General features: G+C 45.6%; 1 protein-coding gene across 3 annotated transcripts in view; it reads right to left on the reverse strand.

Moving 5' to 3' along the window:
• Window positions 1-14,187, reverse strand: part of LOC147880456 (ARM repeat superfamily protein) — a 97,483-nt gene extending 83,296 nt beyond the window's left edge. For 2 of the 3 annotated variants that reach the window (XM_087370745.1, XM_087370743.1), the window contains exons 1-4: window positions 13,659-14,187; window positions 12,768-12,943; window positions 8,132-8,302; window positions 7,738-7,848 (exon numbers count right to left, since the gene is read on the reverse strand). In XM_087370745.1, the coding sequence (XP_087226871.1) occupies window positions 7,738-7,848; window positions 8,132-8,302; window positions 12,768-12,943; window positions 13,659-13,803 (603 nt within the window). In that variant the 5' untranslated portion in view covers window positions 13,804-14,187. The remainder of the gene's footprint in view (window positions 1-7,737; window positions 7,849-8,131; window positions 8,303-12,767; window positions 12,944-13,658) is intronic. The other variant, XM_087370744.1, reaches the window with a different exon arrangement.
• Between the last annotated feature and the right edge of the window lie 2,802 nt (window positions 14,188-16,989).

Below are 16,989 nucleotides of genomic sequence, written 5' to 3' on the forward strand. Positions count from 1 at the left end.
CGACACAGACCGGGTTCGTTCAGGCGCACAGCATCCTAGACAACATCTTCACGTTCTGGGAGGTAGTGGATTGGTCCTGGGAGGGGATTTCGAGAAGGCTTATGACAGGGTGGAGTGGTCTTTTCTGGAGGGTACTATGCGGAGATTCGGTTTCTCAGACAGATGGATCAAAGGAGTTTCTGCGCTTTATGCAGGAAGCTCTAGTCAGATGCTTATTGGAGGACACACGAGCGAGGCCTTTCCTCTCTCTCATTTGGTCTGCCAAGGCTGCCCCCTCGCTCCCTTTCTCTTCTTGTTTGTGGCGGAGGCTTTTAGCTACTACTTGAGATCACAAGTGGGGAGCCTCACAGGAATACTAGAGCTCAGGTGGCTTGGTAGACGGTGATCATACCGCACGCATTGGGAGACTTGGGTATCATTGATCCGGAGATGTAGGGCACAGCCCTCTTGGGCAAGTTGGTTGTTCGCAGCCTCACCCCAGGTGCAAAGCCTTGGAAGCTCCTCGTACAACGAGGGCTTCTCAAGAACACCCCACGCATTGGGGGGCAGTGGCAGCATTCACACAAATGGATCTTCTCAGAGGCCCCCCTTATGGGGAAGGGTTCCCCCACGATGAGGAGCCTCCATAGAGTCTGGCAGAGATTAGCAAGGGGCCTCATTCGTGCTCAGCCCATTTGCAGAGAGGGGTTTGAGCGTGAGCCCCTTGTTTGGCACCCAGAGATCAGAAATCAAGAGGGGCATATGCTTGGGCAGCGGACTCACATTGGTTGGGCACAGTGGAACAATGGACCGGCCGAGTCCTTTGGTAGATGGAGCAGACTACCCATGGAGGTAGAGGTGAGGCTTGATGCCTTAGCGCATTTTGCAAGGGGCGGGGCAACACATGAAAGAGATTGACCTAACCATCCCTGAGTCCTAGTGAGAGGGACTTCGCGTGTGGATGGACAGCAAATGGTTGGGTCAATTTCCTCGAACTGGTATCCCCTTGAGGATTATGATGTAGCGAGGCAACACAAAGCCAGATTTTTTCCGTGTAGGACCTAGAGGCCTACTCCAGTCACTCACTGAAAGACCCAAAGATGGATGGGAGTCTAGATGGGATTCATTGGTAGATGATCAGAGTAGTGGGACATTTGGGGAAGGAGTGGCACATTGATCCTCCCAGTATCTCAGAGCAAGATGCTGAGTAGGTAGACCCTTGAGGGAGGGTAGACCCTTGAGGGAGGTCCAATGGGATCCGAGAGAATGGTTCTGGCCCTCCAGGGGCGGCCTTGCTGAGTAGGTGGACGGAGTGCCCTTCTTTTCCTACACCACACGGATTGGCAAGAGGCTTCATATGGACTCTTCGATGTGGACCCCTTCGAGGGAGAGGCATTGGGTGACCTAGAAAGTGCCTCGGGAGGTCCGTTCCAAGTTTTGGACGCGGTTATGGTCTAGTTTGTGGTCGAGGAAGATCTACTTCTTTTGGCTAGCCGCCCACGGAGGCTTGCCCATCGGCCCATGGTTGGAGCAAATGCATGTGGAGGGGCAGTGTCATTGCTGCTCTACTGGTTTTTTGGAGACGATCCCTCACTGCCTCTGGAGCTGTCGTAGCATAGCGAGGATTTGGATGGGAGCCCTCAAGATTATGACCCGTATATAGAGCCTTCAGAGGAACTACACATGGGGGATGGCGGCCTGGTTGACTGAGGGAGGACACGTGTTCTAGATTGATGAGATCTCCCCAGCTTACCGGATACAGGGTCAAAGCATTCAGAGGATAGAGCTCCATGAGGCAGTCCCCCCTGGTAGTCTCGTTCTTCCTCCTCCAGAGGACAGCGTATGGGAGGTAGTAGCCAGCATTACTGCATGGAACATTTGGGTTCCTCGCTGCAGCCTCATGATGGGTGAGCATCCGGTTCCACCCTCAGCTACCTTGGTTGCCGTCTCGCACGATATCATCTACACCCTCTGCTCCACCTGGGAACATGGGACCCCAAGCTCTAGGTTGACTGTCGCGAGGCGCGATCGGTACTGCAAGGCTTGGCCTACAAGAGTTTTTAACACTTTCACTCCACGAGGGATTCACAGTTGTATAGTCCTCCCACTTGGCTGTTAGCTCCAATACCAGAGATCCCCTAGGCAGTGAGCTGGGTTTCTCTGGAACAAGTCGGTTTTTTCTTTCAGCCTTTTCCGATTTTTTCCATACTCAGCACCTTCGGGGCTGGTGTTTTGTATGAAGTCTTTCAAGCATTAATAGAAGGTTCTTTTCTTTTGGGGGGGGGGGGCAAGAAACAGAGAGATGAATAGCAAGCTTCTTCCTGAACTAAGCCTGTCCCCTTGAGGTACTACAGAAGGACTGAGGCTGGGGAGCACACCTCTTAACGACCAAACTGCTATCATCACCAAGGAAGCTGCCGGTTTAGACACTGGTCACTGCGAACGACTGCTAGTGGCTCGAGATCTAATGAAGAGAAAACTGCATGACTAACCCCCCGGAGTGAAGGGCATAATACTGGGAGGCGGCGTCAACCTCTCTACTGATTGGTACAACTGTTGCCTCCCTAAAGAACTAAGGAAGGGGAGTGCGGAGGGAACTGCATCACTATCCTCACAGACTGCCAAGGAATCATCGACCTCCGTACTGTTGATAGCTACACCTGCTACTCCAGCTATGAGGGTACTCCCTCTTGCTAGGCCTGAAATTGGACTGGCAAACTCACGAGATGCCCCCTCTTGCTGAGCGTCAAGGCAAGTGGGACTGGAAACTGAGCCCACAAGTCCTAACCACTCCTCATGAGAGGGTGAAATATGATTCATCCCGACTAAAGCTGATGTGGCCAATTGAGCTCCGAGGGAGGAAGCCCCATAGGAACCGAACATAGCTGATGAAATGGCCTGATGGGTGGAAGACCCGACATACCTATCTGCTGCATCTAAGATGTCCCATTGGGTGGAAGCCACATGAGAACTAATTGTAGGAACAACACAACCCCCTCGGAAGAGGCTCATCTTCTGCAATTGCTGAAGGGGCTGAGATATCTAAAAGGATGGAACCCCCATCACTGATAACTGTGAAAACTATCTGCTACCCTGATAAAATTGATCCAACTAACTAAGCTCCTCGGGTGGAAGACCCATAGGGACTAGCTGGATATGATGAAGCTGTTGGATGAGAGAAAGACCCATCGGACTCAATTGTATTGACGTAATTATCCCCTCGGGTGGGAACCCCAAGAGAAGAAGCAGCTATAACTAGATGATCCCAAAGGGTCGTAGACCCAAGAGGCTCATCATATGGGCGTGCTGCCTGAGTTGAGCTAGCCCCAAGGATGGAAGACCCTTGAGAGTTGGCTGTGGTTATGGTTGCACTACCCCATGGGTGGAAGACCTTGGGGCACTGCATGTAGCTACAATGGAAACTAAATGATCCCTTAGACCGGTAGACCCAAGGGAAACCACTGTCTGAGCTACCGCAAAATAGTCCAATGAACTATGCTCAAAGATGGAAGACTCCTAAGCAAATAAAGGACCGCCTATTGATGAAGAACTGTCAGTGGGTACTGCAAAAGGATGTCCACGACACTATGCTCTAGGATGGACAACCCCTGATGGATGATGGACTTTCACTAGTAGTTGTTGATGAGGAGAGGAACTGTGAGCAAGCCATGAGAAAATGTTGATACTGTAAAAGCATCTGGTCTTCGTCTCGCCTGCGCTAGACCTCGTATGTTGCCAAGTCGGCACGACGTCTGGATCGATGCGCGGCCGCCTCAAGACATTCTGGTTCCAACAAAAGTCAAAAACAGTGATAAGCAAAAAGAAGGGGAAATACCCGGAAAATGTGCAACACTCCGCTTCACAGTAGAAGCTACAGTTGGGAATACCTATGGGATCAGTCAACCAATGTGGAAGCTCAATGTGAAAGAGCTATATGCACTGCCTCCATAGCAGGTATCCAAGACATAAGATTTCGTGACAAACTCCCACAACAAGTGACAAAAGGAAAAAGAATCACACAAACTCACAGGAAAACTTCCCCCAAATCCCAAAAAACCATGAAACAGATTTTTCTTTCATGAATATTCTGGCTATTTATCAGCTTATCAACCACCAATGTAAATCTGCACCTCCATAGCTCACACCACGTTGAAGAAGACTCCTTCTGTGCAACCAAGAAAACAGCCACAATGTAGACCATGACTATCGAAAAACAACAGCATCTCTTGCTTTCTTCTCCAGCGAGCAGCCACATCAAAGTGCCGACGATACCCTCATCAATCAATCACATACAACTGACATTACATGCGATATCACCCAGGCTGCCTTTCCAGTTGTCCAAAAGTGATCCAGCAGAGACGCGTTCTCACACAAACATTCCAGCGTGTACCCACGATCAGCCATGTCGTCGGGATCTTGCCAAACCATTAGACACAAACTCCACGATGTGCGAAGACATGAACAAACTTTTTATCGTAAATAAGACGCCATCGAGAACCCGATCCGAAATCAGCAGCAATATCCATGCTTCGATCAGCAACAACACAATCCAGCGCAATTCATTCCACAGAGCATCCAATTCCTTAGGGATTGCTATGCTCCCCAATCGCACTTTCTTGCTTTGACAATTCCCTTGAATCCCTTTGAAGGGCCTAACCTTCATCCACCCTTACGACATACTCTTTGTCCCCCTTGCTATGGCTGTGTAATACCTTACCATGTCTTCAATCAAACCATCCTTTCTCTAGAACCATCCTAGTTCTCGAACCATCCCAGATGCCCGCCATCTCCACGCACCATGCTAGCTGTCTCTACAGAAGCATGCAAATCTTCATTACGTAGCCACCTTGCATGCACATGCTGACCTTCCAAAATTTCCAGCCACATCACCACATGGAATTTACCACTCTCCTTTCCCTCTCCCCAAAACTTAGACCAAGGCAATTAATCCCCAAATCCCAACCTTAGGCACCACCCTTTGCACATAACCGTCAAGCAAGGCATTTAATGCATGCATGCCCACACATGACCACACATAAATCAGCCCCATCCCGTACATGAATGCTCACATGACTTCACCACAATACGGAACACCACTCATGACAAAACGAACACTTGGCAAAGGACTACAATGATGGACATATGTCATCCACAACCAACATCGTGACACACTGGATACCATGTGCTCTGGATGCCTAGCACCCACACTGTACTCATCATTTCCCATCGGAATCCTTGCAAAACATATTCAAATAAACTTGAAATATTTACATCAGTTCATGGTAACTTGCAAAAGAGCTCCCTTTAAATCCAAAAGCCCCCAAACTAGCAGATGTGCACACCTAAGTGCCTACCCTTATGTACATGCAGTGCACAAAAACTCTATACATTTTTAAACCTATCAACCGTCCAATGCAGTTGCATCCTCCTTTGTATCCTTTTCCTAGACGGGCTGCTCTGAAAAAGAGACGATTCTGCTCAAGGAGATGATCTTGTTCCTTGAATGCTTGCCGAAGATCTCCTATACTGGACAGGTCCATGACGGAAGACTGGTAGAGCTATCAGCTGCTGCAATAATGACTGCCAGAGGAAAAAAATTTCCCCCTAACCTTGCCCTGCAAGGTGTACACTGTAAACACATACGGGTAAAGATGGGAGCCGACCTTTTGCACGATGAAGGAAGGGAGAGAGAGGCTAATGGAGTATGATACTACCACCAGTCTGAGGTAGGAACACAATATCCCAGACATGCTCTCTCCTCTGCTAACTGAGCCCCCATAGCTAAGACTTGCCAGGACTCATGCTGCTCTCATACCAATGTAGCATGCGGGGACTAGCTACGCAAAAATTGGATGAACATAAAGGAAAAACTCAAACATGAAAGACGTCAGAGATCTACCTAAGTTTATTTATACATGATTGCCAAACCGGCATACAAAACTGCGTGGAGACCACTCCCCCTAACTACGACATGCGGGAGATGGAGCTTATGCTGCGGAAATAGGACACCCAACCTCACCCATAGGATGGCTGAAAGGGGCTACTGGAGGCAGGGAGCTGGATGGTGAAATGAGAGGAAAACCAACCTTTATATAGGGGCTCGAAGCGCCTCTTTTGGTCAACCCAACCAGTCCTAATTGGCCAACCAGCCAGCTGGCTGGTTGGCTCGGCTGGTCGGACTGTTTGATCAGCCCTAGGGGCCGACCTAGAAGGGGTTGAGGCTGACTATAAAAGGCACCTCCCCCAGCCCACTTACTACACCTAGTGCTGCCTTTTGGGAGCCCCAAAACCTGCAAAATATGCTGCGATTTGCTGACCAGGCAGCTAGTTGTCACTGCCACCTAGGCTTGACCCTGGTGCATGTGACAAATCTCCTCTCCTAGACTAGGATCTACATCCTCAACTGTTGCTTGTGCAGCCCCTCACAAGTCATAGATCCCTTCACGGTTTCTAAGTACCTTTTGATGATTATGCACATGGATTCTTATGGTTACTTCTTGTTTATCCCTCTACTTCTAGTTTCTATCACTTCTGCTAGTCTAGGCTGTGGAATTAGGGCTTATTTAGCACATTGTTAGGTGGCTTAGCTACATTATCTCATGCTTTTGGTCTTGCCTCTGGTCTAGTCGCAGACCACAGAAGATCTCATATTTCGTCTGAATGGTGGCACATGGAGGCTTATGCATTGGGCCCCAGCTAGAGCATGAGGTAGACAGGAGTTTCCAATGCTGTGCAAACAATGTATTGGAGATGATTCGCGCTATCTTTTAGGGTTGCCAAGCAGCGCAAAGCATTTGGATGGGGTCTCTCCTGATTGCGGCCAGCATACAGAAGGGGGATGGTGCATGGTTGACAGAGGGAGATCATGCCTTCTCAATTGATCCCTCCTCTTCAACCTACAGGATTCAAGAGCAAAAGACCACCAAGATAGAGGCATACGAGGCAACACCTCCCTCTCGACTACGCACTTCCCTCACCAAAGGACAATGTCTAGGAGACCGTGTCTAGCATCACTACCTCAAACATCTAGGTTGCCTGTTGCAGTGTGCTGATGAGGGACCAGCGGGTTTCCCCGACAACTAGCCTTATTGCCATCTAGTAGAATCTCATTTTCACCCTGCACACCATTTGGGAGCGCAAGACTACAGAATCAAGGGTGACCGCCGAAAGGTGGGAGCGTTTCTGCAAGGCAAAGCATTTTTGCCGGGCGAGGTATTCGCTGGATGTATAGACCACCACCCTGGCTGTTAGCCCATGTATCATAGATTCCCAAGGCAGTGAGCTGGGTTCTCTGGCAATAGGCTGGTTCATTTCTGACAGCTAGCTTTGTTTGTATTTCCCATGATCAGAGCCTTTTCAGATAGCTGATTTGTATTGCTTTTTCAAGCATCAATAGAAAGTTCCTTTCTCTAGAAAAAAAAAAATCAGAAACACGTCATGCAAAATCACAAACCAGGTTACAGACAATCAGCACCCACTTGCACATCAGGGACCAGCTGATATAACCTCCATAGTAACTTCCTTTGATGGATGTAGATCTTTGTATCAGCATAAGCTCTCACATATGCACATATCCACAGAAAGTCATGCACAAGCCAGAGCTTATGTCTTCAGGCTGAGAAATTAATGAAAATTTCCACAACAGCTGACATGCCACAGCTAGAAGTACCCATACGTTGCCAAGCCTCCATAATGTCACATTCATCATCCAATGCATCAAAAATGGGAAATTGCAGGTAAACTGAAATTTTTTTGTACCTCTTCAACAAGCAGCCGAAATAGGTGGTGGAGAGGCACAAGCAATTCAGCTGATATCAATTCCAACTGTTCTGGAACCGGTTCTCTTGCTACTGTTGGATTTGTAAAATACTACATAGAAGAATCTCAGCTCAGTCAAAGCAGAAAAAACACTAATTTAATTCCAAAAAAAACTCCATATCCCTCAGCTCAGTGAACGCAAAACTGCCATTTGAAATTTTTACAACAAACTACAGAACTAAAGACGATTCTTGAAGCAAATGCTGATCACCAAAATACCTGAAAAGGCTTTGTGATAGCTAGGGGGTCAGAGCTAATTCAACGTGCTTTTACAAGAAACTATTCATGCTGAGCTAAAGACGTTTCTTGAAACAAAAGCCAACCACCAAAATACCTGAAAAGGCTTTATCATAGCTTGTACTGCAACAAGCACATTAAATGTCTTCAGCTCTGAAGTTACTGTCCCAACAAACAGATTGCTTTTCTGCAGGGCAGTCTTCATGGCTGGAACTAATTCTGGCCATGAGTTTCCACGAGCGAAGTCATTTGCTATGATAAGACGGAACTGCGGACCAAAAACAGCCAAGCTAGTCATGTATTCAGAATTTCAAATGGGAAATAACACATTAGAACTTATAATTTTTCCATGTAAGGCTTCAAACATGTGTGCGATACCCACAAACAAAAAGGACGAGATCGTCCATCCTTATTACTTTGGGAAATAAGTAGAGAAAACCAATTCTTGCTCTCTTCACTATATGTATTCACTATAGAGGCGTTCCACTGTTTCTATACTGTGTTTATTTTAGACAGATTCTATTGTGTCTATGCTGTTTTCATATACCTAAATGAATCTAGGAGCATTCCCAAACTCATCCTCGAAAAACACAACATGGTGCAGTTTCAATCTCACGATAGTCACTCATAAGATTGAAAACCATAAACTCCATCACGCATAGCAAGGACTAGCTACTATGACATCCCCACTGACGTCATCAGCGCCCAACAGTGGGTGTAGACCATAGTATAGTTTCTATCGGCACTCCGAAGGTGAAGGGCAGACTCAGCCATGACGAAGGCTAGCACTAAAGGAGAAGGCTAATCAAAAAGTAGTCCAAATCTCTTCATTCAAGCTACAACTGCTTGTGAAGTCTAAACAATTTCATTTTAGTCTCTCCCAAACGAGCATCTAAATCTAGCTGATAGGGCAACACACCATTTAAGATAGAAAGAATTATCGCAATACTAGCAGGCCGCCACTTCGACTAAAACTTCACAAGGTGAAATTTGCATGTCCGCTAATACGGCAGAAGCATATACCTAGATGAATCCAGGAACATTCGCAAACTCATCCTCTAAAAACACAACATAGTGCTGTTTTCATGCACAAAAGCAAAACAGTAATGTATAGTAATAAGGCAGACAACCTCCGATGGGAAAGCAAGGCCTGTTGCTTCAATATATATAATCTCTGGTTTCAGCAAAAATCAACAGAAACAGGGCAGACGTCTAGTTCCCTTGATACTCAACATGTTGCAGATACAATTATGGGAGAGATGTCAAAAGCATGATGTCCACCAATAAAATCCAGGAGAGGGGTAGAAAGTGGACAACAATCAAAGCAAATGAGATGTTAAGCCGACATGAGCCTTGGAAAAGATAAGTTAGCCACACAAAAATACAATATATGACATCAAAGAAATGCTGCACACGAGGTGCCAGAATTCCTGGTCCATATTGGCACACACCCCTTGTGAAGGTCATAAGCAATAAAAGCCTTCCCTTTATGCCACAGGTATATCCCCAAACATAAAACTATTGCCTACACGAGCATGGAGTTCAATTCCTTCCTATTCAGCTCTACTAGAGTGAAGTGCCAGAAAATCAACCTCTTATGATCCTGATTCCAAGAATGTCATGCGCAAGAACATCCTGCAAAATAGGGCCTCCTGGATCAACAGGGAAAGAGGGACTACTGTCAGATCCTGGCTTAGAAGTTTGCCATGTGTTCTAGGCAGTATCTATCTTCATATGCGTTACAACAAGTATCTAAGGACTCAGGAGTATCCACAAGCTCCTCCTCGTCATTTGACAATTCCACAATCAGGCTTATCTTCATTGTCGCAATGTCCCTCATTTTGCATACTACCCTCTATTCAGAAGTCCATTGTTCAACACTCTTGAAAGATAAATTGGCCCTCTTCCTATTGTCCTTGATGGACATAGAATGTTTTTTATGCCTGATTCTCATTCGTTGAAATCATTTTGCTTGGCTCCAATAGTAGACAAGATAACAGCTTATACCTCACTTCGCCATCCTCATTCTGCGGAGAGGGCTCGTGCTCTTCAAGTGATTGGGCACTCCTGAGCAATTGCTCGTCTTATGGCTTCAAAATAGACCAAGCAATCTCAGCAAGCCAGGGATGAAGGATCACCACATCTGCCATCGTCCTCTAATCATGTAAAGCACTTTGGAATTCTTGTCCTCCCGCTCCTCAACCTCACCTGGATCTGCAAGTATAACAGCATTCCCCAAAACAACCAGACCTTGGAGCTTCACCATTGCATCTAGGGTGATCTTCCATACCTTCCTTGCAACAATATGGCTCCATATATTCACCTTCCAAAGCAGCTAACTTTCCCCCATCACTAAAGTTGGCGATAGCCATCCAATATTGCAAGAGAAGAGAGATGAACTAAAAATAAAAGTGACATAACATCTTGGACCGAACTCACCAAAACACGCTTATCTGAAACCTGAGTACCCACTCGTCAAGCCAAACCACACCTCCATAGGTAGTGGAAGTGGACCACAAGAGTAGAACCTTCGGGCTCTGATTGGTACCGTAGCATACATACAATAGCCCAATGGAATGATCAGGAATACTCATAACTAGAAATACACAGCAATGTAGAATAGCCAAAATATCATACTATATATAGCTCCACAGATGCAGGACTGTTGTTCAAAAGCATAGATCGTGTTGAAGCCACATGCTGCTCTCTTTGAAGCCACATGCTGCTCTCTACCTACAGCAAGTGTTAGAAAAGACCCAACAGAGGGTACACACAGCGGAAGACTTATAGTAATGCCCAAGAGCTCACACAGTGTGCGGTGTGGGTGTGGAATCACAAACTTCTTTACTTATGTGCATTCAATAGATGTGCAGACTCATCAATACACAATGAACCAACCAGATAGAGAAACCACCAAAATATATATTTCCGTCCACAACTATGGACACAATACAAAAGAGACAGATCCAAAGTCCCTCCAATGATGTGGTCCTCTGATCTTACCACAAGGTCCTTCTCCTATCTGCTGGCTATCTCTAGACTTGAGTCTGCGTGCTCCACCTCGAGCTTCTGTAGACTTTCCGTCCATATCACAACACCTTGCTGTCTTTGCACCAGCCTAGGTGGGTAGCACTCTGAGCTAGATCTGCAGCTCTACAGCTCTCTTGTCACCTTCTGGATAGAGACCCACAAGTGGCTGATCTGCTGCTCCTTCTGCTCCCTGAACTGCTGCACCAAGTGATGAATGAATGAGGCCCAATGGCCTCTTTATATAGACCCAAGGCCTGCTCCAAAAAACCGACCAGCAGCATCATTCTGGCCGACCCAAACAGGCCGACCAGTCTGCTGGAAAACCGCCCTTAAAGGGCTCTCATTACAAGGGCCCTTGGCCCACAACACTAGGGCTTTGGCCCTCCTTTCAAGGGCAGATGCCCTACTATATATTCAGGGTCCAGCCCCCCCCAAACCTACTGCAAACAGTGCGCCTCCATGTCCTAGATCCATCGCAATCTGTCCCAGACTATCTTGCCTCTGCTCCAGGCTTGTTCCAGCTCTAGGGCTCCTGCCTGAGCTCCGTACGTGTCCCTGAAACCAGCCGTACAGCAGGCGTCTGTAATCCGTACAGATCTGCCATGCTTCCGCACTATCCTGGCCCTCTGTCCTGCCCATAACAGCTCTAGATGTGCTGCCCACATGACAGCCATGATGCTGTCTATGTGGCAGCCCCTTTCTCTCTTTTTCTGTTGGGTACTGCCCTAGGTCTCCCTCCCCCATGCTCTCCTCATATGGGGGCTTACAGATGGGGAGGTGACCTTTCCAACAGCAAGATGGCTGCAAAACCGACGACTCCAATTGTCGACAGCAGCTAGTTATTCTCTCCTCTTGCGTGCCTGCGGAAGGCTTCACTGGAATCGAGGACAGAAGAACCAATGGGCTCCTTCTATAGGGGAGGGAGGGCTGGCTGCCCCCCCCAATCCCAAAAAAAAGAAAGAAAGACTGGGCAACCAGCCCCAAAATGACCAACCTTTAGGCACCCTCCTCCAGGCCCTAGTGGGTCTATAGCAGGGCTTCTGGCTGCATATAAAGGCTGCTAAAACAGCCTGGGCCAGATCTGCGCCATGAAAGGTGCATCTAACCCCAAGGGCCCCAAAATGTAATCTTCCCATAGACTAGCTAAAATTCAAAAGGTGGTCATTGTTTTTATATGGCCTACGCATCAAATTGAATGAAAGTTGAGTGTTGAAAACAAATGGCCCCACATGTGGACTGCATGGACAGCTCTTGTGGCATGCAAACCAATCCCACAAACCCTAAACATGTCTCATATACCTCTTTGCTGTGATTTCTGTTTATGGCAGGTTTTAAAGCCCATTTGGAGGGGCACCACGTTGGAGTTGGTAGCAATTAGCTTATTCATGTAAAGGCAACTGGTTCAGGTATGCATCATATTTGGGTTTTGTTTGTATCAATGAATGAATATTGCACGTTCGCTGCAATATTCATTCATTGATACAAACAAAACCCCACATTCATAGTTTTCATCAAGCAAAAGCATTGCTGTCTCAAAGTCATAACCGGATAATAGTAATGAACCATGTTAAAGTTCACCCAGACAGCAAGCCAGGTCCAACAAAATACATCATTTAATACTTCATCAACAGTACCTAATCAGTACAGAACCAATTATGAGCAAAATCTTACTCCAATGACCAAACAGAGGTGTGAAGACAAACCGCTTCTGCTAAAATCTTTAGAACAACAAGGTCGGTCTGCAAAATTGCATCAACCAGCTGATTTCGGAAGGCCAGTCGCTCATTCACAGTCAAAAATTCAGACTCGTGCCAATGATTCTTGACAAGGTTCTTCAAGTAAGTAGCAGCAGCTACTCTTCGTCCTTCCTCCAACGCCCCTGATAAATGAAGTTCATAAATCAAATAATGAATTACTAGCATTATTACTGCAATCACCTAAGAGAATAATCTTCTAAAACGCAGATGTATCTATTGAGACCACGTGTAAACACTGAAAAGCGACCAAAAGATATGAATATGTTGTTTAAATAAGGCTGACGTGCATAAAGAACGAAGAAGAAGCGGTAAATTTTAACAAATATGCCTTCTTTCCTGTCATTGATCTTACACCTCATTCTGCTTTCTGTGTGACCTACTCTTTTTGCCTTGTTTGTTGACATATAGAGTTTAATTCAATCATGTCGTGTTCTGGTTTCAGTTAGAGTTAGCCGTCGGAATCAAACGAAATTCATTCCTATCAACATTCATTCTTACTAGAAAGAGACATCCCAGACAAAACTGACAGCCTGACTCGTAAATTTCATGATCTTCCACGCGCAAAAGTTTGGAATGCGCTGCCTTGAGGATGGATGTGTACAACGTTTCACGAAGTTGGCTCCTCCAGAAATTTACAAGCATGCTAATAGCGCTATTTTCGCAATTTTTCAGGTGTGGACTGGCGTAAGGTTTGAATTTGCTAAACATAATTAGAGTGAGGAGACGCAAATGCAATGCGATCAAATCGTTGGCAGGATGAAAATTCTGAAGTAGCCTCACATTATAGAACTTCTCTTTGACGCTGAATTTTCATCCAAAAAATACAGTGTATCGTACCCGAAGACAACGAAAGTAGTAAAAAAGGGAAACCGCTGATGGACTCGGCAGACTCTAGAGCTGCGGTAGCGGATCTTAACGCCGCCTCGTCGTTGCCTATTGTGTCGGTCAGCCATTGCTCTACCTGCTCTTTAGAAATTGACATATTTTCACCGAAAGAGAGCCTCTTCAAGCTCCCCGCTTCTCCATTTGTTTACTGGTGTGCTTCCTCAGCCACTGTTGCACTCTCATCCGCCCCTCTTGTGCTGCTGTCGCGATGGCTTGGGATGGCTTTTGTTTCACAGCTTCTTCAGGGAGAGCAAATCTCCGGGTTTTAGCAAGCGCAATCTGTGGAAGATGAAGCAACGAGAGGAGGAGAGCAGATTTTCAAGGCAGAGCAAGAAAAGCTGGAGATCCAAAATGGAATTCAATCAGGTGTACCTGGAAATCTTTTTTGATGCAAGGAAAACAAGGGAGGGCAAGGAAATGGGATGAAGCTCAGAAAGGAAAGATGGTTTTATCTGTCCACAAACAAAAGTGAACAAAAGGAAACACTTGATAGAGCGAAATAGAAAAAGAGCTTTTTAGTGAACCCACACCTTCCCGCCAAACTCTCGATTCCTATGCCTTTGCCTTTTTGCTTTTATTTATATTAATATTTATTTATTTAGTTATATTTATATATTTTTTCTAATAGAGAAGGTTCCACTTGGCACTCGGAGGAGAGTCAGTTTCTAGGCAAAGGAGGGCTCCACGTGGTGAAGAGAGAGAGAGAGGAGAGAGAGAAGACCTATCGTAGACCGGTCGATTTTCTCGTGTTTATAAGAGGGCCCCCCCCCGCGTTACAAGGATGCTATCTCATCAGTGTTCACATAAAACATTTTTCTCGATAAACCCAAATATGATGCATACTTGAACCAGTTGCCTTTACATGAATGAGCTAATTGCTACCAACACCCTCCCTATCCAACGTGGTGCCCTTCCAAATGGGCTCTAAAACCTACCATAAACAGAAATCACAGCAAAGAGGTATATGAGACATGTTTATATTTATTTATTTATTTATATTTTATAATAGAGAAGGTTCCAAGTGGCACTCACAGGAGAGTCAGGTTCTAGGCAAAGGAGGGCTCCATGTGGCAAAGAGAGAGAGAGGAGAGAGAGGAGGCCCGTCGTAGATCGGTCCATTTACTAGTGTTTATAAGAGGGGGGCCCCCCCTTACCAGGATGCTATCTCATCAGTGTTCACATAAAACATTTTTCTCAACAAATCACAAAACTTAGGGTTTCAAATTTTGAAGTTTTTTCCTAAGAATTTGCCAATTTCTCAGCCAAAACATAACTAAATTGCCTTAAATTTTGTAGATTTTATAAAATTGAGAAAATATTTTTTACGGGTGAAAATGAAAATGTTGTTGGTTCATTGTGTGTAGTTTGCAAGTTTTTTGTCTGTATCTGATAGCTTGAAACTACTCCACCTACTGGTACACTCTATCACATTGTGCTTGGATTTTGCGGACAACTTTGAGTTGTGTCTCAAAAGCCTTCTCGAAGGTAGAGAACCTGTCTACCTCGTGATTATCCTCCATTGTTGTGAACATCATCGAAGCCACATACTGCCTTGGTAGCTTGTGTGTGACGTGCAGACTGTGTGTGGAGACTCTACTAGCAAATCAGTGGTGCAAGTGAGGGCGGCATTGATGGCTGCATTGATGATTGACCCGCAATGAGGCCTAAGGGGTGTCCCCTAGCACCCCCCAAACCGTCATCAAAGGGAGGAGGAGCAAGGGAAGAGGTTGTAAATCACTAGATGCCACCCCTCCCTTTGAAAACTAATCTAGGGGGGTATGGGGGTTGCCTCTTAGCACTCCCTCTTTGGAGGGCTTGCTATTAAGTACCAACATTGGAGAGTTGGATTCTCTTTTTTGTGAATATCCACTTCTAATTATTATTAGCCTTTTTTACTTCCATCTCATGAGTGATTTTCCTCTTTATAAGAACCCCCCTAGGGTGCATTAAGATAACCTGAAACTATTGGTCTCTGTCCCCATATCCCGCTTGAAACCCCTCTCGGCAAACTGGTAGACTGTATGTGAGGATTGTGCACCCCCCTGCCTATGATGTGGAGACTGTGTGCGAAGACTCTACTGGCAAATCTGTGGTCGAGGTGAAGGTGGCATTGACAACTACATTGATGACTCACCCTGAAGGAGATCCGAGGGGGCTACCCCCTAGCGCCCCATATATTATCTTCGATACAAGGAGCAAGGGAAGAGGCTACAAATCACTAGCTATCGAGACGGTCACCTTAAATGCCACCCCTCGTTCGAAAGCTAATCTAAGAGGGGTATGCGGTAACCTCTTAGCACTCCCTCTTTAGAGGTCATGCTACTATGTACCCACATTGTAGAGTTCGATACTCCTTTTGTAGATTTCCACTTGTAGTTATTACTAGGCTCTTAAGGCTCTTTGCGCAGTTGGGGAATTTTGTGGCTAATCTTGGACCATTGTTTGTTTTCCTTCGTATTTAGTCAACATGACTTTTTTGAAATTGGGGCTAGTGTTACAAGCCTATTATAAGTTGTTAGTGGGGATTAAAAGTTGCCTTTCTTTAGTGCTATCTCAACTAATCTGGGCCATAATGGTTTTGCCGCCATGTTTTGTAAATAAGGTTGCTTAAGTGAAAGGTTATCGTAATCGATTAGTAAACATGTTGATTGATCGTATTCTTAAAGATGGCAAGAAATCATTGGCTTATGTCAAGCTAATTAAACCATAAGCTCTAAATAAGACTAGGAGGTTCTCTATATATATAAGGTATAGTTTGTGGGGTAAATATTGAGGGGAGTTTTTGTTTTCCATTTTTGAGCTGCTAGTGCTTGGTTGCAAGGCTTTGAACTCTTTTCAAGTTTCAGAGCCTTAGTGGCTTGTTTCCAGTGCAATTTAAGGTAGGGGCGTGGCATTTTGCGAGTAAGTTTTTGCGAGTTTTTATTGAATTTTTTCTCTAGCTCATGGCATGCCATTAAAGTAGAACTCTTACAACCACCTTGATGTCTAGCTACAAGGATTGATTTGACTCAACCATAATGATTTTTTTAAATGGGAAAATTTAAGAAGAACTATGCATTTAGCATTGGGAGAAATTTAAAATATTATTATATGCACAACTTGTATTCTTACATGCAAAGGAGCCAATACAAACAAGCACATCTCCCACAAAACTAGAAATTACAGATGTTCAAACATTTGACCTATGGATGACCATCGTTACTCTGCTCCATTTGTACAAATTCCTTGGAACAAAACAAAACTTGAACTATGTTGCCAGAGGGGTACATGCCCAATTTGACCT

Source organism: Dipteris shenzhenensis, chromosome 32 (assembly GCF_047967505.1).
Source record: "Dipteris shenzhenensis isolate YYH24624 ecotype China chromosome 32, Dip_SZ_1.0, whole genome shotgun sequence".
Taxonomy (NCBI): Eukaryota; Viridiplantae; Streptophyta; class Polypodiopsida; order Gleicheniales; family Dipteridaceae; genus Dipteris; species Dipteris shenzhenensis.